The 22807-nt window shown below is 41.1% G+C and overlaps 2 protein-coding genes across 4 annotated transcripts in view; both read right to left on the reverse strand.

The window, feature by feature from the left end:
- ryr2a (ryanodine receptor 2a (cardiac)) overlaps positions 1-4327 on the reverse strand; it is a 167236-nt gene extending 162909 nt beyond the window's left edge. The window contains 1 exon segment of the mRNA XM_029527137.1: positions 4182-4327. Coding sequence (XP_029382997.1) covers positions 4182-4229 — 48 coding nt within the window. The 5' untranslated portion in view covers positions 4230-4327.
- Positions 4328-5653: 1326 nt separating this feature from the next.
- The window catches only part of mtr (5-methyltetrahydrofolate-homocysteine methyltransferase), a 29475-nt gene continuing 12321 nt past the window's right edge, over positions 5654-22807 (reverse strand). For 2 of the 3 annotated variants that reach the window (XM_029527061.1, XM_029527064.1), the window contains 16 exons: positions 21531-21671; positions 21372-21461; positions 21139-21291; positions 20484-20591; positions 20077-20177; positions 18971-19038; positions 18449-18569; positions 17369-17450; positions 17026-17124; positions 10893-10968; positions 10634-10789; positions 10216-10415; positions 9273-9473; positions 8998-9190; positions 7713-7825; positions 5654-6401 (listed from right to left, as the gene is read on the reverse strand). In XM_029527061.1, the coding sequence (XP_029382921.1) occupies positions 6318-6401; positions 7713-7825; positions 8998-9190; positions 9273-9473; positions 10216-10415; positions 10634-10789; positions 10893-10968; positions 17026-17124; positions 17369-17450; positions 18449-18569; positions 18971-19038; positions 20077-20177; positions 20484-20591; positions 21139-21291; positions 21372-21461; positions 21531-21671 (1986 nt within the window). In that variant the 3' untranslated portion in view covers positions 5654-6317. The remainder of the gene's footprint in view (positions 6402-7712; positions 7826-8997; positions 9191-9272; positions 9474-10215; positions 10416-10633; positions 10790-10892; positions 10969-17025; positions 17125-17368; positions 17451-18448; positions 18570-18970; positions 19039-20076; positions 20178-20483; positions 20592-21138; positions 21292-21371; positions 21462-21530; positions 21672-22807) is intronic. The other variant, XM_029527063.1, reaches the window with a different exon arrangement.

Consider the following 22807-nt stretch of genomic DNA (forward strand, 5'->3'; position numbering starts at 1 on the left):
TGGCCTGCAGTGGCTCATCACTGGAGTTGCCTGCTAAAACTGCACATACTTTTCTGTGTAACACACACAACGTTACCTTTGTGCTGACACATCAGCAGTCATCAGTAACCATGTATTGATCTGCATCTAAAGTGCACTTAGCAGGGAGTGCTGTGGGGATGAGGGGAGTGAATTGGGGAGGGGGTAGAAGACAGGAGGAGAAAACAGAGGGGACAAACTAAATGCATGGAGATAAATTAACATCAGCCACTCTGTGACTCAGTGTTTGTGAATAGAATATTCAAATGTTTTCTGCTGCTCTCAGGGGCATAGTGAGTGTGAGGAGCAGACTGATAAAACATTAGGGCTGGAACAAACAGCTGCCGGCCGGTGGCCATCTTGGTATTCTTGGTCGTTTAAAAACAAAAGTAACCTTCTTTGGAGAGAAGTGCACGTGGCTGAGGAGGAGTGAATGGTGGATCTGCTCTGCTCCGTTCTGATTCTGATTGTACAGTCTGTCAATCACACTCTAGCCCTTCCCCAATGCATACCTGTTTTTGGTCTACTTTCTTCTAAACGTCATTGGTAATTCGACGGATTGTAGATTCAAAGCTCTATAGCAGATCAGGTCCAGCTTTGACTAAATCACTGACTTGACTGATATTTAGTTTGGTTGCCTTTTTTTTTGGGTCACAGGCCACACTTTGTTGTACTGAGCACTTGAATGAGAGTTATACTACTGTGTTATACGCCTGTGTTGTGCTTCTGTGTCTACCAGTACCATCTGACTTTGATGAAGATGTAGTGCAGGTGAAAACATTAGTCCCTCTTATTTAATTAAGCATTGAATGTAGCAGAATGCTCTGGTGGCTTGACTGGGCTCAGTGTGTGTGAACAGTGGGCAAATGTTCTGAAATGGGTCTTTACTTTCTTGCATTTCACGTGGGTAATGTCCTAAATTGAGCTGGACCTTTGCAGAGCCAACAAAAGTGTAATGTGTAGTTCAGAGGTGTCCAAATCTGGTCCTGGAGGGCCACTGTCCTGCATGTTTTAGATGTCACCCTGCTCCAACACACCTTAATGAAATGAGCAGCTTGTCATCAAGCTCTGCTGAAGTCTGATCAGAAGTCACTAATTTGAATCAGGTGTGTTGGAGTAGGTTACATCTAAAACATGCAGGACAGTGGCCCTCCAGGACCGGATTTGGACACCTCTGGTGTAGTAGAAACATGTCTACAAGAGAAAAAAATAATGCTAATAATTTAAAAAAAAAATTTATATTACAAAGTAAAAAGGTTTGTCACTGGCAGATGCATTTTGAACACAGGAGTTAAATCCAGAATGGTGTAAGAAACAGCATCTGAGTTCAGCAAAAAAAATAAATCTTTCCTCATCATTCTTTCTTTCTGTGGCTCACATCTACACTGCTGCTGTAACTGAGACTAATCTCTAATCTGAGATAATTAAGTTTCCCTGACTCAAATTAAACATAACTGCATCAGGTAAATCAAAATTCCACTTCATGTCGTGACCACGAACAACAATTTTGTGACATATTTTGCCTTGATTTTAAAAATTGGCAGTTCCTGTGATTTGGACTTTGCACCCGGCCACATTGCGATTACAGTTAAAATCAAAATTATTCAAACTTTTCAAATTCTGACTTAAAGCTACTTTTATTCAACTAAGCTGTCTCAATCAATCCACAATGATGCATCTTGTACATTGTCTTATTATTGTTTGGGAGAAACCTTTGTCATTTCCAAAAAAAAACCAAACAAACAAACAAACACAAACTTGTTGGTTGAATGAAAGTAACTTGAATTCAGAATTTGCCAGGGGTATGAATAATTTTGGACTTAACTGTATATATGGTTTGATATTTAGTTTGGTTTGCTGCTACAACACATCAGATAAAGACAGACTCTGCAATGCTTCCAGCTGTTTGATTCTCTGACCTGTCGCGAGCTATTAGTCTCTGCTCTAAAAGACAAGTTTTGTTCAAAACACAGTCTAATCTGTCTCAGTGTCTTTGAGGTGACTGATTTACTGCAGCCTGTGAACGTCCATCATTTTCAAAGAGCAACAATTTTGATTCAACATGTAGCATTCAGCCACCCACTAGGGGAGATATGACTCACTCACCCCCTAACCTACCATCCCCCTGCCCCCCCACTCCCACTCACATCATCAGCTTTGGATTCACTTTTAGAGTCAACATAAAAATTACATCACATTTGTCAAAATGATCACAATATGATGCCAATATTATGCCCTAACCCAACCTAATAAATTTCCTGTAACATTCCACTGCAATTTAGAAATATTTGGCTCAAACTAACTTTGGTTCTAGTTTTTAATATTAATACTGTTAAATGTTTTCCTTTCTTTATAGATTGTTGTATTATAAAATGTCGAACAAAAGTAACAGAGACAGCTGTTGTGTGAAAGCAGGTTTAAAACTGCAAAGCTCCACTTTTCCCTTCTCGAGTATAAGTATGGCCAGCTCTTGGCATAGCCACATAGGCAGTTGCCTGGAGAGCTACATGCAGGACAAAAACAGATAAATACATAAATAAATAAATAAAGATTTGCTATGCTCATTGGTGTCCATCCTTCATGTGCTGCTTTAAAAATAATAAATAACAAATAGCTGCTCAGGTACATAGCTAGTATTGTAACAATTTAATAATTTTGGTATCAAACAACACTTCTGCACAATTTTTCTGAAGTAACACTGTATACTATATTTTAATAAATAAAAATACCACACCAACAAAGTAAATTTACTGTAGTCAAACATTTATCTAGAGTTTCAGTTAGAGTGTAAAATCAAATTCAAACAAAGAGAGGAGAACACTATCTCAAAATCCTCTGTATCTATGCTTAGCTGTCTCACTGGCTACATACTGTACATAGTCAAACATCCCTCTCCACAGCCACATCCTCCATGGTGCTCCAAGGCAATGTTAGATGTCTCTTCCGCCATATGTTCTTGGTGTGCATATCCCAACTCGCCCAGAGGGCAACTAAACCAAATTTGATTAAAGTAGAATCAATTGTCAGCACCTGCAAAGGATCAAGGTCCTAATCTGAAAGTCTGAGCACATATTCTCTGTGACAGAAAGTCATTTGCATCAGATTAGCATCTTTGTTTCAATCTGCGCCCACAGATCATCGCCATCAGTGAGCAGCAGAATGCAAACCAAAAGCTTTGGTTGCAGGCTTAACCACACAAAAGTCCACTGCAGCAGTCATGTCACATTCACATGGCACAGCACGAGCTGGTTTGCTCAAGGTTTCAGAAAACTCGAAATACAACAGCACAAATTAGGATGATGAAAACAGAAAAAAAAAGGCAACCAAGAGCAACATCACTTTTCATCACTTCCCTAGTGATGCAGGCTTGCAGGCCAAGTGCTATTACACAGGAGTCCAAACCAAAACGTGTTAAAAAACAAACAAACAAAAAAACAATGTTTTGTCCCTGTGAGTGATGCCTTCCACATCACAGTCAATCTACTGCTAAAACATCTGCAGCTCTCAAACAGGAGCCCTCCAGTCACTGCAGCGATCCTATTGCAGAGCAGCATCAGTGATCACCTGGAGGATTTAGATGACGCCACACCGTTACATGTTTATGGGATATGTGAGGATGTTACAGTGAGTCCCCAAACCGCACCTCCTCCTCGAAAAGTACAGAGCTGCTCAGATGCGGCGAATTCACGTGTTATTGTTCACGTGACTGTTTTGCGGCTCAACAGCCATTTTCCTGTTTCCTGACATTGACTTTATTATGATTAGCATGACATGACATCCCTCACTCGCTGCGCCTCTTACATACACACGAGCGGGTTGACTGGAGGTGAAGCGCATTCAGCAGCTTCATGATGCCCATCTTCACCGCACTGCGTCCTGCATCCACCCAACACACACCGCGGTGACTTGTCTTCTGCCCAAGACAGAACAGCCACGATAACGGCTACAACGCGCATTGGCACACTGTTCACTGTCCTCATACCTTTGCCCCTCTCTGGTGCTCTGTCAGCAGGACTCACCCTCATCCCGACACTGTCTACAGGAGCCGAGCTTAATGCGGTAAACTCCATGCCCACACTCACACGCACTGCCGAGCAGAAAGCCGCAGTGACACCACACACAGCGGAGATGCTCGACTCCAGAGACCGGGGAGTAATACTTACAGTCCGTAAGAACTGGATCTCATCCTCGCCTTCTCCGCCGTCGGCCATGGTCAATGTTCACAAGGTTGTAGCTTGTGGTGTTTGCTTGTGGCGCACAGCTTGAGTCCGTGCGTCCGTTCTTGTGTTTGTGTGTATGCTACACAGCACAAGGCAGCGCACTACAGATTTCTTCTCTCATTGGCTGGCGAAAGCTAACTGAGGGCGGAGTTGCACAGGTATGAGCGCGCATGAGCCTGCGCGTGCTAATGCGGACCCTTGAATGTGGAGTAACAGACTGAAAGGGATTGTGGCTCCTCGGTGTTGTGGACCCTTTTATTTGGCCCAACGGAAACGTTGACTGGGATGTGGACCTCAGGATAAGGATGTTAGACGAGTTGGATCAGTTTAACAGTATTGTATTAATGAGTGAAGACGATTCACACATTAGCAGCTCTACAGCAGTTTAACTGGTTCCAAGCTACACTGACTCAGACGTCTGGTCACTTTGAACCATAAGGAAGCCAGAATCCTGGAACAGAAAGGTGGTGTGGTCCAAACAGGTTCATACTGAGGAGGACCGGGGCGTGACGAACTAAAGAGTCGCTAAGCCTAACTCATTTAATTAAATTTCATTTTATAGGATGGTCTGCATGGTTTTATTAGTGACGTAATCTACCTCACTTTTTTGCAGTTTACCACACTAAGGCCATACTGTCAACAATATAATGCAACACTAACATGTTTTACCAGTAAATTGGAAACTTACTTACTGGAAATCATATCAGACCAGCACCTTTGACGATGAGACCTGCTTGGCATGTTGCAGTGTGGTTTCATTATGCTAATTCTTAAATGCTTAAATCCTTAAATGGTTTTCCAGTATTCCAGTACTGAATAGTCACATGTCGGATGCTACAAACACCCCAGTAGTGAGTTATTGCTCAACCTTGAATTAAATTCTGTTGGAGTTTAGCTGTAAATTAAACAATTTCCACACCGCTGATTTCAGAAATGGGTCCAGATAATGTGCATTCTGTATCAGCAGTTGCCAGTTTTTTGTTTTTTGAACTGTCTGCAGATTCAAGTTAGTCGCTGCATTTGAACACGTAGGCATGTTTTTTTTTCTCCCATCATCACACACCTGTGGGATGCTACTTGGGGGCGTGGCTTCATCCTCAATTCCACCCTTGATTTCGATCAATATCAAATTAAGAAATCAAGATTGTGACACCCCTTAAGATGATAGATCATGACATCATTAAGCTGCAGTCCCACAGCTGTGCCAGTTAGGTGCTCCACACATGATTGGACAGTTAGGAGTTTTTACCGCAGATGAATGTGGAGCTTTTAAATTACAAAGGATAATGGACCAACAGTCATCCTTATAACTGCGTCCTATATTTTGAAATTACGTCAACCAGACAATAACAAATGATAAATTAATATTCATTAATACAAATTCACAGACATCTAGGGAGACGGCTCAATATCAATAGCTTTGATCTGGACCATTAATGAATCCAATTGATACTTGTATTTTTTAATCAGTGAGCAGAACAGATTTTAAATGCAGTCAGAAGAGGACCAAGGACTGACTAAATTCCAAGTTCACGCCAGATCCTGTCGTGAATGTAAAGAGGACATGGAAAACTGGAGTTCTAGCTCAGAGCAGCAGAGCAGGTGAGGAAATATTTAATGGATCTTTACTTTCATTTCTGTAGACGCTTCACAATGTTTTAATGAATGCCATATTAAAGGTTTTCTAATAATCTATCAGTACATGGATTAGTTTTTAATCAGACTAGTCACTAGTCAGGAAGATGAAAGCCTCTACAGCCAACTATTATGTGATACTGAACTGAAATAGATCACAAACTGACCTAGACATGATGTCAGCTCAGTAATATGAAGCAACTGCCCTCGAGTTTTAATCTCAATATGTTGTATTTTGTCTCTGAACTTTTGTGCTTTTTCAGTGGCACATGAACTATCAAACACTGAGACATGACTGGACAACAACACATTCTTGGTGTTATGGAGTTGAGATGCCTTAAAAAGCTATTGAAGAAATTTATTGATCTGAGAAAAGTTTCTTCACAAGTGATGATGATGATGGACTTAATCCTGGCTCTGGCTCAACCCAGCAGCCTTCATACTCTACACTTCATAACCCAATACAGGAGCCAGCCATTTCTCCACCTCCTCCACAGTCATGTCCTTCCTCCTGGCGTAGTCCTCCACCTGGGGACATGAGCAGAGAGAGTTAGTCTTCAGTCTTACCACTAAGTGCGAGCAGTGACACTAACAGATTGGACTTTCATATCTGCTGGTGCTAAGAGAAGAGGCAAACTGCTTCTCACTCGTGTCAAAAATAAAAGACTAGCCCTGTAGCCTGGTCATTATTCTAATGATTGGAAGTGAATTAAAATATTAGAAATAAATAAATATTAATATGGGGACAAGAAGAAAAGCAAGGTGGCCGATTCAAAATGATTGCTTGTACCACATGGTCTGACCAAGGAAGACTACAAAAGCTTGTGCTCAAGTTAACAGTGGCCAAACAACAGTTTAAGTAGAAAAAACAAAGCTCATTAGGTAGCAGCAGTGCTCACCTGTTTAGAGCCTTCTTGCTTGCCTGCTTCCTTGGTGGAGCAGAACGTTTCAAGCAGCAGAGAGACAATATCAAATTAACATGGTGAGCATGCTCACCACCAAAACTCTGGCTTTGGCATTCAGACTAGGATTGAGCCATATTTTATTGCCAAGAAAACCTTCAGTGCACCATTAAACCCCCAGTAGCTAGTACTATTGACATATGATGGCTTTATGCTGTTAAAAATTCTAACCCCATCAGAAATCCAGATTCATCAGAACAGATCATGTTTTACACTCTTCAGCTGTTAATTGTCACGTCCATTGCAGTCTCATATCAGGTTTGCTGGGAGTGGAACACAATGTGTATTTTAACTGCTGCATCTCTTGCACCTCCATGCTATTTTTTTCCTCTAGAGCTCTTGTTTTCAGCTCAGGTGCAAAGAGGAGCTATCTGAGTAACTGTAGTCTTCCTGTCAGCCAACCAGTCTGTCCATTCTCCTGGCCTGTCTTAACACAGAGCAGCTGCTCACTGCAGGGTTTATATTCTTGACCTAGCTCTCAGTAAATCCATGAGGGTGAGGTAATACCTAATCTCACCCTGATGACGTGTGTGCATCAAGCTGAAAGTCTACCTGAGGGAATTCACCTGGGTGTACACTTTTTTAATACCACCATACTTTGTAGAACAATATTAATCTAATAATTGTGTCACCAGTTTCTATTAAACACTGTTACTAAGTCACAACATCAGATCTTTGATTCAAGGGAAAACAATGGCACATAGTGCACTTTAGGTTGGTTAAAGTTTTAATTGTATAGAGAAGTGTGTATAGATATTGATAACACACAAATCACCAGGTATAGTAAGATTGGAATGTGGGGAGTGTAGAGATGTTGCTGCTGTTTCTGTCAAAGTAGTTCACCAGAAGCCCTTTAAAGTCAGGATGTCAGACCAACCTGCTCTTTGGTGATCTTGCCAACAGCAAAGTATGAGGCGTGAGGATTGGAGAAGTAAAATCCAGACACTGAGGCAGCAGGCGTCATGGCCAGGGACTCTGTCAGACTGATACCTACACAAACATACACACACACACATGGATTTACTACGCCTCCTGAGCCCCCAGGAGAAACAAATTCCAGTTTGAAGAGTTGCAATGTGACGAACACTTAATGTAATGCCCTGCACTAGAGACAAATCAATATTTTTATTCAGCCTTCATATACCAACAAGAAACACCATACCACCATCAAGTAAACAAAATCCTCAGCTTTGTCAATACTAATACATCTAAACTAACTTTAAAACTACAAAATAAGTTGGTGATCTTATTCTTTTATTGTAACAAAAGCACTTCAGCCATGATATGAAAATGAAAAATTATCAGAGTTGCTACAGAATTTTCTCTCTCTCTGCCCAACCGGTCGAGGCAGATGGCCGCACCCCCTGAGCAAGGTTTCTGCCTCTTAAAGGAAGTTTTTCCTTGCCACTGTCTCCAAGTGCTTGCTCATCGGGGGATCTGTTGGGTCTCTTTAAATAATTTTATAAAAAGAGTTTGGTCTAGACCTGCTCTATATGTAAAGTGCCTTGATGTAACTTGCGCTATACAAATAAATCAGATTTGATTTGATTTGAAGCAATTCCACTCCACTGAAATAGTCTTTCCTCTCTAATCAACCATTTTTCCTGCTTTATTATGGGTTGTGAATGCTGTTTCCCTTAGCTTTGCATTGTGCTCAGGGATATAAATTTAGCACCTCAAACTTTCCATGTCAGAGCCTACCCTTGTCCTGACAAAATTTCTGTGGTGATGTTATCACTTGTTCTCACTGCCTCTACTTCTCTCTCTGTCTCTCTGCCTGCCCCGCCTCCGAATATCTCCTTCTCAACCCAACCAGTCAAGGCTTATGGCTGCCCTCCCTGAGCCTGATTCTGCCTCTTAAAGGAAGTTTTTCCTTGCCACTGTTGCCAAGTGCTTGCTCTTGGAGGGATATGTTGGGTATATTTAATAACTCCATAAAGAGTTTGGTCTAGTGCCTTGCCACTTCCAAAGTGCCTTGATGTAACTTTGTTGATGTTGTCCCGCTCTGAAAGATCCTGTCCTGCCTGCTTTAAGAATAGGCAGAACAGCTGATACAACATATTCCACTGAGGAAATTACATGAGGGAAAAGTACAGCAGCAGTGGGGGCTTTTAACTGCAATCATGACAATCACATGGTTTTGTGACTCTTGTGGCTCTCACCAGTCTTCTCTTGGATACAAGCCAGGCTCCACATGGCGGTCTTCTCTGTGTGGTCAGGCTGGCTGGGGTAGCCAGCCGCAGGCCGGATGCCTTGGTATCGAACTCTGTGGAGGTCTGAGGCCTGTAGAGCTTCATCAGCACTGTAGCCCCACAGCTCCTTCCGCACACGGACATGCAGTTCCTCAGCAAAGGCCTGGTAGAAAAAGAGTTACACACCACTGCACAACATCCAACCCCTTTGATACCAGCAACCTCAGGCACCATCCATATTGCACCTCTACTAGGCGGTCAGCCAGCGCTTTGACCATGATGCTGCTGTAGTCATCTCCCTCTGCCTGGAACTGCTGACTCATCTCCTCTGCTCCAAACACACCCACAGCAAATATACCAATGTAGTCTGGCACACAGCTGTCTACAGGGGCCACAAAATCAGACAGACACAAGAAGGGTTCTGAGCTGGACCTATCCTTCTCCACCTGCAACACACAAGAGATATAGAAAGATGGAGATGGACAGTCACAATGAGAGTTGGAGAGACAGAAATGGACCAAAAAAAAAAAAATTAGACGCAGACACATACATTGAGACAGACGATAACACAGAGAAATGGACACACCCTGATGATGTAACATTTGGCATTTTCAGTTTGGTTATTTTATTCATTTGGGTGCTCACTGGGGGGCAGTGTGGGCTTGGTGATGGTTCTGGTCTACCTGGGCACATGTGTACTAATGAATCTAAGCTGAGTGTAGCTGGTAGTAAGGAGAGGCATGTCTGACAGGGAGATCAGAGCGTTTCTATTGCTTGGTTACATGTTCAAGCATGGCTTCCCTCAAGTCATCACCACAGTAGCCACCAGCCATCATCAGCTAATACACTTATCAATGAACAGGGAAAAAATGGAAACTAGAGCCTGGATATTATTGATTTATTAATTAGTTCCATGGAAGCCCACCAAAAACATGTCTTCTCCCGCACCCTGCCAAGTGATTAACAGGCAATGGTAGGCACTCACTACAGTGGGTGAGGGAGAGGGAGAGTAAGAGAGTGAGAGAGCGGGAAAGAGACAGTGCAGAAGAAAGGAGGGAAGGAGAGAGGGAGAGAAAGGATGAGAAAGTGGCAGAGTCAGGGAGGGATTGACAGTCAGAAACATAGAGAGAGAGAAAGAGATAGGAACAGGAGGACAGAAAGAGAGACAATATCTATTATAGTTTGTACCTGTTGCCGTAGGCCATGGAAAGTGGCAATGGGTTTGGTGTCCCTACACACTGTGACATCATTTTCATACACTTTGATGTCATCACCGTCACTCTGGGCATGCCAGAACCCCACGAGGCCCCGCCCCTTCACATTGCCACTGTCAATCATATGGCAGAGTAGCTTCTGGGCATCATTAAAGACACGACGAGCCTCCACACCTTCAGGAGCCAAACAACATAAAATGTCAGAGGTCAGTCTTCCATTAGTATGTGGTACTGCTCATTAGCCAGACTGATGATATAATTACACTTTTAAGCTTTAACAGGTCCCTAACTATCTAGACCATAAACTAGAGTGAAAGTTCAACCAAAATCAAACACCTGACAAGTCAGACATGACATAGAGGGGTGGACCCTGCCCAAGGCTGAGCTCATACCAACTGTCTTGTCATAGAAGATCTTGGGGTATCCTCTGTTGGGGTATTTTCCTCTTAGCTGCCACACATCGAAGAAAGGCTTCCAGTCAACATAGTCCACCAAACTGCTCAGGTCATACTGCTCAAACACACGAGTACCCAAGAACTGAGGACGCTCTGTTACACATAAAAAGCACATCTTGCTTAAATGCATCTGAAAATTGTAACTTAGTGTTCCAGTGTCAAAGTAATCTGCTGATGACCTTGGTGAGCAACTCACTTGGTTTGGGCAGTGACAGCCAATCTATATGTAAAGCCCTCTCTCGGGCCTGGGACAGAGACAGATACCGACGATCCTGAGGGCAACAGACAAAGGCAGAGGATGAGGAGAACGATATAACAATCTTATATATTTCGCAATTTTTGCAATTTTATAATAAGGCCTCTGAATGTGATTTAGATGGAAACATATGACCACAGAACTAGCTGCCTACAAGACAAATTGTGGTGTCTGTATCCTGTGACAGAACATCTACAGGGCAAAAGAAACGTTAGTCAAACTCTTCTAATCATACACATAAAAGGCATGTATTAGTGTATAGTCCAAACCATGCTTCGAGAGTTTGGTGTTTCATCGACTGATTTTAAAAGGGTGAGGACATGATAAAGCCTTCAGGATAATATCAGGGTGGTACTGCTCAACATTTCCATGGGAATGGCAGAATGTGATGTAATTCCAGGAAGGCCAACAGAAAACCATACATGGAGTGTTTAAGACTGGGTGGAGAACATCCACCCCAGACTGCTCGGTGAAGAAGTGTGTGTGTTGGATGGATATGGACGGATGGATGAAGTCTGGTAAAATTCAACATTTTCATTACTGTGTGTGAATGTAAGGCTCAGAGTAAAACAGCACAGATCGTCTCTCTGAACAGAGTTACCCTCATCAGCCTCACTCACCAACATGTTAATTCATTACGCTTAACCCTCATGTTGTCCTGCCATATGGGCTGTACACCGCTAAGGTCCTAATATTGTCTTATGGGTAATTTTTGACCCGTATGTTATAAAAGCATTTACATGACTGAAAAAAGTTCAAAGACCACATGCGCAAATACACACATAAAAGAAAGAAACTGGATAGCTTTGGATGTACAACTTGAACTTGAATTTGCACCTGCACCTCTGACCTGCCACTAATTCCTCACATCACACAAGATCCCAGACAAAACAAAAAAACAATGTAAAACAAATTGAGTGGAGAGGATATAAAGATACCCCTGACCAAAGAACCCCCAGTTGATTCCTTGCTGAAGCCATGAGTGGACATTTCACTGTCCAGCAGGTCCTGGACCAGATTTTTTCAGAGGTTCAGGAGGAGCAAGAACACTATGATGTGGAAGAAGAGGTATCTGAAGAAAAAGATGAGAAGGAATACAACAGAGACCATGAAGCCTCTTCAGATGAAGAAGAAATGACCAAAGTTGACAGAGACATTTTTATCCAAGAACAGTAAAATAACATGGTCCTCATCAAACACCAATGGCAGCCCAGGAAGAGCTGCATCACAAAACATAACTAGGATGACCCCAGGGCCAACAAGATATTTAGCTGCCCATGCCAAGGACATCTCCTCCACTTTCCTCCTGTTCATCACACCAGCCATTGAAAAGATCATATTGGAAATGACAAATTCTGAGGGTTCCCGTAAATATGGAGACAACTGGAAAAATATGAATCAGACTAACCTGCGAGGCATTTGATCTTAGCAGGTGTCTATAGGTCTTGTGGTGAGGCTACATCTCATCTCTGGGATGCAGAGCATGGAAGGGCAATTTTTCGTGCCACAATGCCGCTGAAAGTCTTCCACACTTTTTCAAGAATGCTAAGATTTGACAACCGTGAGTCAAGACCAGCAAGGCGTGTGATGGAGAAACTGGCAGCCATCAGAGACGTCTGGGACAAGTGGGTTGACCGTCTGCCATACCTTTACAACCCTGGACCTGAAGTCACAGTAGATGAGCAGTTGGTTCCATTCAAAGGTAAAATTTTTATTTTTGTAATGTTACTTATCTGAAATTTATATTTTCACTTTGTTGATTCATGTGATTTTTTTCTGTGACACTCATACTCACTACTGATTGTAACCTGTCTTTTTTTTTTTTTTTTTTTTTTTTTTTTTTAAATCAGGTCGCTGTCTTGCTGGCAGTATATGCCAAGCAAGCCAGCAAAATATGGCATCAAAATATGAGTGGCCTGTGACGCAAAATCCAGCTATGCATGGAATATGCAAGTCTACACCGAGAAGCTGCCCAGTGCAGCACCAGAGAAGAACCAGGGGATGCATGTTGTACTTGATTTGACGGTTGGACTGAGGGGGCACAACGTCACATGTGACAACTTTTTCACCTCCTATGAACTCGGCCCGTAGTTCCTGAAAAGGAAATTGACCATGGTTGGCACTGTTCGGAAAAACAAGCCTGAACTCCCCCCTGCACCCCTCGCAACAAGAGGGAGAGTGGTCTTCTAGACAAAGTTTGCCTTCACCCCCACCACCACTCTTGTTTCTTACCTCCCAAAAAAGAACAAGAACGTGGTCCTGCTGAGTTCACTGCACAAGGCAGCTGAAATTACTGATCGTGAAGACAGGAAGCCAGCCATCATCCTGGACTACAACCACACTTAAGGGACGTGGACAACATTGTCAAGGTTATTGGAACGTACAGCTGCAGAAGGACTGCACGTTGGCCCCTGGTCATCTTCTACAACATCCTTGATGTCTCATCATACAATGCCTTTGTGACATGGCAGATGATCCATCCAACCTGGATGGCTGAGAGGAAGAACAGGAGGAGGATCTTCCTGGAGCAGTTGGGAAATTCTCATCACCCCATGCATCGCAAGAAGGGAGCGCTTCCCCTGCACAGAAACCTCTGCAGCAACTGTGAGAGCTGCTCAGGGAGCCGAATCTTGTCCTGAGCCACCTGAGGCTGCAGCTGGGTCAAGCAAGAGAAAAAGATGCAATTTCTGCCCCTGGAGGAAGGACTGCAAGACGAAATTTGTGTGCTGCACGTATGAGAAATACGTCTGCAAAGCCCATTCTCACGTTTGCACATACTGTCCCACATGTGCTAATGTTCAATGTTAGGCAACCTTTTGCTGTTTTGTTATTAGACAAGAGAAGAGAGAAGAGATGTATTTGATAATTCATTTCCTTAACAAAGAATAAACAGTTGGAAAGGTTCCATACAGTTGACTGTTATTTTTCCTTTCAATAAAATTAATTCAATAGTAATTTCTTCAAATTGATATATTAGTAATAATAAACCTTTACTGCATAAAAGAAAACTATTATGATAGTTGGATTGTGCTAAAATAAAAAAGAAAGAAAGAAAAAAATAATCACTCACTGGTGAACGTCTTTTTTCACTGTTAGAAAAAAATATATGATAAAATTTAATAAAATTGAGTTGATGTTATAAATAACAGGATGTTTCAACATACAAAATAGATATTGGATTTAAAATTCAATTAAGCTGCTTTATTTTAGGGCTTTGGTGAAGGCGGGTCATTTTTGACCCATAGGACAAGGGGAGTATACAAAATGTTAAGACCGCACAAGGGTTAGGACACATTGTCCTTCAGACCATCCTACTTCCACAAGCAGTGCCATGTGTGGATTCATTCCCTGCAGAAATTATTTTCCCAAAGGCAATATGCTGCGAGTGGATTATTTTATCCACTTATTGAATTATTTTAGAACTTATAACTTTATTTACTTATTACCATTTACTTTAACTGTATTATCAGTCATTTATTACTTAAATATTGCATTTAACAAAGTTAAACTAGATATTTCATTTTCAGAAGAAATCTAACTGGGTGGAGCCGGATACCAACAATTGTAAAAGAGAAATGGATGATTCAGATGTTTCCATGGAGGTTGAATAAGAATAGTGAACTAGAAAATTCCTTTGCAGAAATTGCCGGGAGGGAGACGTAGAAGCATGTCTATCTGTCAGACTTGTCAGACCGAGGCATTAGGAGCTGATGAAGCCCTTTGGATAAGAGGCAAAACATCTTTGACAAAACCTAAGTCCTGAGTTCAGTTGCTTTTGATCAAATTGTTGGCCGGATATTACGATGACCTGTGTGAATGGGGTGTGAATATACACAGACAGACGTATGTCTTTAGACACACACACACACACACACACACACACTGTCTATTGGTTGTGTGACTGCATATGTATCTGTGTCTGTCAGCTGTGTTTTTGTTTGTCTCTCTTTATGTGTATTTTTGTGTAAGTTTTTGTGTCTGTGTGCGTTTATGTGTGTGCATGCGTCTGTATATTTGTCGCTGTGTGTCTCTGCTCTCATATCGGAGGAGTCAGGGATGAGTACATTGATTTGTCAGAGTCGGAGAAGAAATCATTCAAACTGATTGCCATAGTGATAGCGTTCATCAGCTGTGTGTTTGTGTCTTTTTTTTTTTTTTTTTTTGTCTATACATGTTTACGTGTGTGTCAGCTGTGTTTGTGTATTTGTTTGGGTTTGTGTGTTCTTATGAATAGGGCTGTCTGTATATTTGTGTCTGTTTATGTCTGTGTGTGTATTTGTGTGTGTGTCTGTATGCAAGTGTTTTTGTGTGCCTCTTTACATTTTTCTGTGTGACTGTGTGAGTCTGAGTCTTTGTTCGTCTGGCTGTGTTTTTGTGTACGAGTTTCTCTGTATACATTTGTGTGTGTATGTCTGTATGTATGTGTATGTATGTGCTTATGTATAGGGCGCTCTCTCTTTGTATTTGTTTCTCACTGTATGTGTGTGGCTGTGTTTTTGTGTGCTCATCGGTCTATATGTGTGTTTCTGCATATCTGTTTGTGTGTGCTCTGCAGTCAAAAACAAATGTCAGTAGTAACAGTTGATCAGCGGGTCTCATATCTGATGACATCATTGACTACAGCTGATTGACTGGTGAGCATGTCCTTTAGAGGGGCACAGTTCAAATTTGGTTTGTCTGACAGTTAAAGTAGACACATTTTTCAAGAGAGGACAAGAATCTCTACTACTTTGGAGAAAATTGTGTGTGTGCCCATGAGGGTGATTTACAAATAATCTTTTTGATTATCATTACCTCACCGACGCACTCTAAAGATTCCTCCACTCTAAGTCACCAAATTCTGTGCAATACACACATACAGGAAACTGAAATTGAGCATCACACTTGAACAATTGCTGATCCAAAAGTATAAAAGATATCAGAAAGATGAAAACACAACTTGGTAGAGAAGATATTTTCCTCCGTTTTAAAAGTTGGTCAGACCGAGGTGTTGGGAACTCACAGAGCCCTTTGAATAAGATACAAAGCTTCTTTGACAAAACCCAAGTCCTGATTTCAGTTGCTTTCCATTCAACTGTTGGACGGATATTACTATGATCTGTTTGAATGAGAATATACACAGTCTCATATCAGAGGAGTCAGGGATGAGTACATGGATTCTTCAGTCGGAGAAGAAATCCTTCAAACTGTTGGCCATAGTCAGTGTTCGTCAGCTGTGTCTTTGTGTGTCTGCATGTGTTTGTGTGTGTGTGTGTGTGTGTGTGTGTGTGTGTGTGTGTGTGTGTGTGTGTGTGTGTGTGTGTCAGCTGTTTGTGTATCTCTTTGGGTTTGTCTGTGTTTCTGTATATATAGTTGTTCCTATGAATAGAGCTGTATATGACTTCCTTTCTGTGTATTTGTGTCTGTTGGTGTTTCTGTGTGTGTGTTTGTGTGCATTGTTACATTTATGTGTGTGTCTATGTCTGTATATCAGTCTCTATGTGTGTCTGTATGTCTATATATCTCACTCTGTGCGGAGCCCAAGTCACTAATAAAAAGAAAAAGAATAATAAACGAGCAGGATAACAATAGTGACTCTGTGAACTAATAATAATAATAATAAAAAGAAGAAGAATAAACGCAAATGATAATGATAGTTACAACAATAGCACAACTCTGTGCAGAGTCCAACTCACTAATAATAAATGCGCAGCATAACAATGGTGACTGTGTGGAGGCCGAGTCAGTAATAATAAACGCACAGGATAACTCTCTATAGCCAAAGGCTATAAGAGGCAATAGTGACTATGTGCGGAGCCTAAGTCACTAATAATAAAAACAGCCAACTTAATCTTTAAGCAGGTTCTTTGGTCTTAGAAACCTTCTATCATCATCATTATCAAGCTGCTACCAAGTTGGACATTTCAATGTAAATTGCATCCTGTCCAACATTCATGGCAAGACATGACAAGAATAATCCTTCGCTTTTATTTAAAAAAAAAAAAAAGAAAAAGGACAGGATCCCTGGACCCAAGAAAACCATTTTAAACCACAAGTTCAAAAAGCCACATTGTTTCCAAGTAGCCATTCCTACCTTCAGAGAGTCATAGTGCTCCTGTCTGATCTCCTCATACTCTTCTTTCAGGTCATCAAAGTACTCCTCCCTCACGGTCTCATCCAGCAACTGGGAACACTGACAGACAGGAAACCAGCTGAGGTTTGGAGTCTAACCTGTCATGTCTGTGACGACATCAACTGCTATCAAATGTCTGACCACCACAGAAATAGGATATCAATAAGTGCTCAGGGACATCTTCTACTTTGTTAACAGGCTATACAAAGTACCCCAAAAAGACAAAACTGTGTGGGAGTAACAGGACTGAGAGAAGATACCAGACCCTACAAAAGATCCATGGAATTCATATAGCTGTACTGACCACCACCACACTCCTGGAGGCATCCAAAACATGGACAACAGGACAGCTGTAGCAAGGGGCTATCTTCACAGCTGTGTGTGTCCTGTCAAAAACAACAAAAAGGTTAGAAACACAGGGAGGCACAGCACCAAGATAGTAGCTGCCTTTATGAAGTGTAGGACAGCAAACACATACACTGTCCAACTATACACGCAGGAGTATCGCCAAAAATCTTATTATAGAAAAGTGTTCTGTAATTTAATTCAGAAAGTGAAACTTTCATTTTAAATTAATTCAATGCAGTGTTAAATAGTTTTGTTTTTAATGTTTTGATTTTCTTTAATACATCTTACATCTCATGAAAACAAAAATCCATTGTCTCAGCACATCAGAATATTTCTTTGGGAGTTTAATTAAATGGTCATTCGTGCAATCAGTCTGGGTCTAGTTCAGGACTTTTGCAGTTGGCACAAAGACAATCATCAACATCCTCCAAGACACAGAGGGTTGTAGCTCAAAGCACTGGCTGTTGGCAGGGTGCTGTACCCAAGATATTCATAGTCGGATATTCAAGTCTGGCTGGAAGGTTAAAGTGTGGTGCAACCTAAAAAAGCTTGTAAATATGCAAATATGTTTTTTCATTTATCTTAAGAACATATAATATTTTGAGATGCTGCATTTCAGATTTTTTGAGCTGCAATTTCTAGAAATCCAAGTTAAAAAAATAATTTTAAGCATTAAAGTAAGAATTTATCTTAATGTAGAATGAATCCAGACTCTATATGAAAGATTCACTTTTTTTTTCTTTTTTTTTTTTTAAATCAAATTAGTAAGTAATTAGTAGTAATCAAAGTAGTAGTAGTAGTTCCTATACTATTCACACTTTGTAAGATAAGTGTAAAGGAACATTGTACATATTGCAGGAAGCACTATTCTGCCCATTTTGGCGTCTCAGGTTGATCAGACATTTGGTCGCTGTGATGTACATCTCTGTACATCATGATAGCGCTGCTTGTTTTAAAGGTAGGGGGATCCTGCTCTATCAGGTACATCCCTACCTTATCATAGGGTTTGGGTCATCTGTGTTTATGTTTGCATTACTTTGATGTGGTGGCTCCTCCAATCAGCAGTGGTGTAGTCATGCCCAGTCTCTCCATTTCTTTGGCCACATAGATCATCTCATCCAGGGAGGGTGTGATTAAACCAGACAGACCAATAATATCTGCAGCAAATTAAATTACACTTAAAATGAATGGTGCTGCTGGAACACAATTTCACAACCTGTTTTATTTCCAGCCTTACCACCAAGACCTTTGGATTCCACTAACATTTTATGTGATTAGTGATTAGCGTTAAACCATGCAAGTTAAATACCCAATTTTTGGGAGCTAACCTTTTTGATTGAAGTAGCATTTCATAATTGGCCACAAAGCAGTCTGACGTTGCAGAGCCTTTATAATGTTCAGTGAAAATCAGTCAGAAAGGACCATTCCAACACAAACTGTGACTCTACTGTAAACTTTATTTTCCATTTGGCATATCATTTCATATTTTGGAAGTGGTGGGGTGGGGCTGTTAAATGAAATAATATGCTCATCGAACCACACTCCCAGCACACTGTACCTGCTTTTTGTATGATAGCCTCTCTGAGGATCTGATCACAGGGAACCATCACACCCAGGTCGACCACTCTGAAAGAACACACAACCTAAATTAATGTCTTTGCCATGTGGGCCAGTACCACAAGTCTATATATTTACTAATATGTTGCTTCTTATATGAAAGACAAACATGGATTCAGTTCTTCCATTGAAGAACACCAGTGACATCATGTGGTATAAACAGGCGCATCACACCCGTTGGAGATCGGGGTTATGCGACACTACCAGCTGCCCTGACTCATTGTTTCATACCCCCCACATTTGCCTGACTGTCTGAAATGGTTTTTCTGCGCTGGGCTAGTTACTTTCATTCAGCTCTGCATCAAACAAAATTAATTGGCCAATTTAGATTGATTGAACGGCCATTTATCCAAACACAGCTATTTGGCCAACCCTCCAAGCAACTGGTCCAAGCCATGGAAAGTGTTCCTGTTTACCCGTCCGTGCATTCTACCCCCCCCCCCCCAAAAAAAAAACAAAAAACAAACAAACAAACAACTGTCTGATGATTGAATGGGACTCACATCGCTGTGTGTCCCATTCAATCATCACATTCTTACATGAAGACTGAAACACTGAGTGGTAACTCAGTGTTAACCCTTGAGCCCTTGAGCAGTTTTATTTACACGCTTCTTTCGCTTGTGCGTACAACTGCAAACATCTGAAAATATAAGCCACTCAAAATGATGACATTGCAGACTATAGGGTTAAGCTTCCACAAGCAGAATATTAACAAACATATGTAAACATTTTAAATTAGTGCCATTAAAAAGCAGCAATAGGGTTGGTGCTCAGGACCTCTCTTCACTCTCATAATGCACCACTCTGCCCTGCAGGAAATCAAACCTCAGCTTGCAGTGAACTAGTTAATTCTCTAAACTACCAAAGAGGAGAAAGAGAAAGAGGAGCTGCTTTCTGACTGCATGTTTTCAATGTTGATCCCAATCAGTGACTAACAGGTACTGTTATCTACAAAGACTGACTGAACACACTGGTATGAGTGTGGTAGGACAGGAACCTGATATTTTGGGAAGAGTTCCATATTGTAATCCCTTCAAACAAGTTTACCTGAAGTTGTTACAACCCAGCACCACACCTACGATGTTCTTGCCAATATCATGGACATCTCCTTTCACTGTCGCCAAAACAATAGTGCCCTGATAAGGATCCTGCAGAAAAAGGGGAAAACCTGAGGAGCAGGTCTTAATTTGTGTGAAAAAATGTGGAAGAAACAACTGTTCAGACACTACACCACCACCATCTGCTTCAACACATATTTAAAAAACTGTTTGCAGTCTATTTGTATTATGTCAGCTATCGCCCCCTTTGCTTCACTTCAATATTATCCTCTTTTAACTCAATCATCTTTTGCGTTGTAGACATTATTGCCTACAATGCACTGTAATATACACACAGATCTCAGAAGTTCTGAATCCTTATGGAAAATATGTTGGTCATATTCAGTTGAGACTGACCATCTCCTTAGCTGGCCCTGATGATGCTCTCATCTGCTCTCGTTCCTTCTCCATGAAAGGAATCAAATAGCCCACTGCTTTCTTCATAACACGAGCCGATTTAATCACCTGCAAACACATTAGGACATGAAACGTCAGGACCTTTTTACTTCATCAAAATTTCTTTAAATAAAGCAGCTACCATGGTTTTGTTTAGTCCATCTGAATTTATCTGAGATACATCTGTCTAATGACCTCTAGAAGCCCCGTTACAAAAAGGTAAGAAGCGCATCAGAGTAAAGGAAGGGAGGCAACAAAAGTGGGTCAGGGTTTATTTCAAAGTGTGAAAAGTCCTGGTATGATTGATCTACTTTTCATTTCAAAAGTCCAAGGGGGAAAAGAAAAAAAAACAAAACAAAACAAAAAAAAAAAAAAACAACACAACCTGCATGTCTATAGACCAACACAATATACACAGTTTAACTGTACATTGTGCTGCCATGACAATATATTAAAAAAAAAAAAAAAAGGAATTGAAATCAGTTGCGGACTAACACATACCTCATGCACCCCGGGTCAAGCAGCAGTCATCCAAAGGAAACCAACCAAACTTAACAACCAATCAGGGCCCAGGATGTGCTAATGAGTGAAACCATTCATGCAACAAGGATCCTACCTGTGGTAGGAACATTTTCCCAGCTCCAAAGAGATCTCCCACCACCCTCATGCTGTTCATCAGGGGGCCCTCAATGATGTGAAGGGGACGAGTATAGCAGTCGACCTTAGCACGACACTCATCCATATCCTCAAGCACGTACTGCTCTATTCCCTGAGAAGAGTAGAGAGGGTGAGATCAACATTGGCACTGATATCGGAGAGAATCTCATCTTATTTCATCAGATATCTTACTTTGATCAGAGCATATTCCAGTCTCTCCTCCACACTTCCTTCTCTCCATTTGTTTATCTGTACCACCTTCTTCCTTCCTTTCACATTGTTCTGTTGAGTAGTAAAGCCATTATCTGCTGACCTATCAACAGCAACATCAGCAAAGTGGACAGTTCTTACTTGTGCATATGCCAGCAGCTTCTCAGTGGCTTCAGCATCTCTGTTCCAGATGAGGTTCTCACACAGCAGTAGCAGCTCTTTGTCAATGTCATCATACACTGGCAGATTTCCAGCATTCACTATGCCCATGTCCAAGCCATCCTGGATAGGAAGGAGTGAGGCTCTTATAAGCTTTTACTCTACTGTGGGCACTACGTTGCTATTTTTAAAGTTTTGTTGTAACCATTCATCATAGTTTGCAGACCACATTTGCCCCCCCTAGACCAGCGGAATTCAAATAAATTTGTAAGAGGTCCAGGAACTCAACATTCCTCCCCTGGTGAGGTCCAAATGATTAGATACCTAAAAATATGAGTTCATGCTTTTTGCCAAACTGAAGAAATTGGTTTTTACTGAACAAAGTGAACTAATTTAAAATTTAAGTAACTAATGCTTGGGAAAATGGTTCCTCCAAGTTGTTTTTCATTAAAATGTAAAAACATCAAAAACTCAACAAGCAAAAATACAGTGCAAAGCATATGATGAACATGGTGCAACAACCCTTCACTTCTAAATTAGCATTGTAAATACATTTATTTCTGTCCATAAAAATAAAACATCCTCAAAAGAAAACTAAATAAAGTTATTTCATGCTGAACTGAGATTTAAATAAATAAATAAATAAATAAATAAATAAATAAAATCAGCTAAAGATGAAAGCACAAACATCATAAAAAAGGAATTGGCTTTAAACTGGCTTTAGACCTTCCTGCTTAGCATTAGACCCTTAGGAGGAATGGAGTTAGCGCAACTCTCAAACAGGCATCTCTGTGTTTATTGTTCATTCTTCAGTATTAGTATTAGTAGTATTTAGTTTTATTTAGTTTTAATAATATTACCTGTTGAGAATACTGGGGGGTTAGGGTTACCTGGCTCTATGAGGCCTCATAGAGCTTCTTGCAGATGGGATAAAGCATATTCCGCTGTCCTGTCAATTTTTCACATTTTTGATAATGCAATTTTTTTTAAATCATGAAAATTTACATCTCCCTTCGTTACACGAACATTGTATTCTTAGCAGCCTTCGATAGCAAACTTGCATACTAGTTCTTAAAACCCAAAGAGCTCTACTGAGCTGTCTCAGTATCTTTTTTAATTTCCTCCATTATGTCAAAAGGCCTTGCGGACCAAATGGAAGCTTCTTCCAGTCTGGATTCGGACTTGAGCACACCAGCTGTTGACCACTTCCCCAGACTTGGCACAGTGCCTAGTTTCCCCCTTCACTTCAAGTGACGTTA

The sequence above is a fragment of the Echeneis naucrates genome, chromosome 19, assembly GCF_900963305.1.
Source record: "Echeneis naucrates chromosome 19, fEcheNa1.1, whole genome shotgun sequence".
Taxonomy (NCBI): Eukaryota; Metazoa; Chordata; class Actinopteri; order Carangiformes; family Echeneidae; genus Echeneis; species Echeneis naucrates.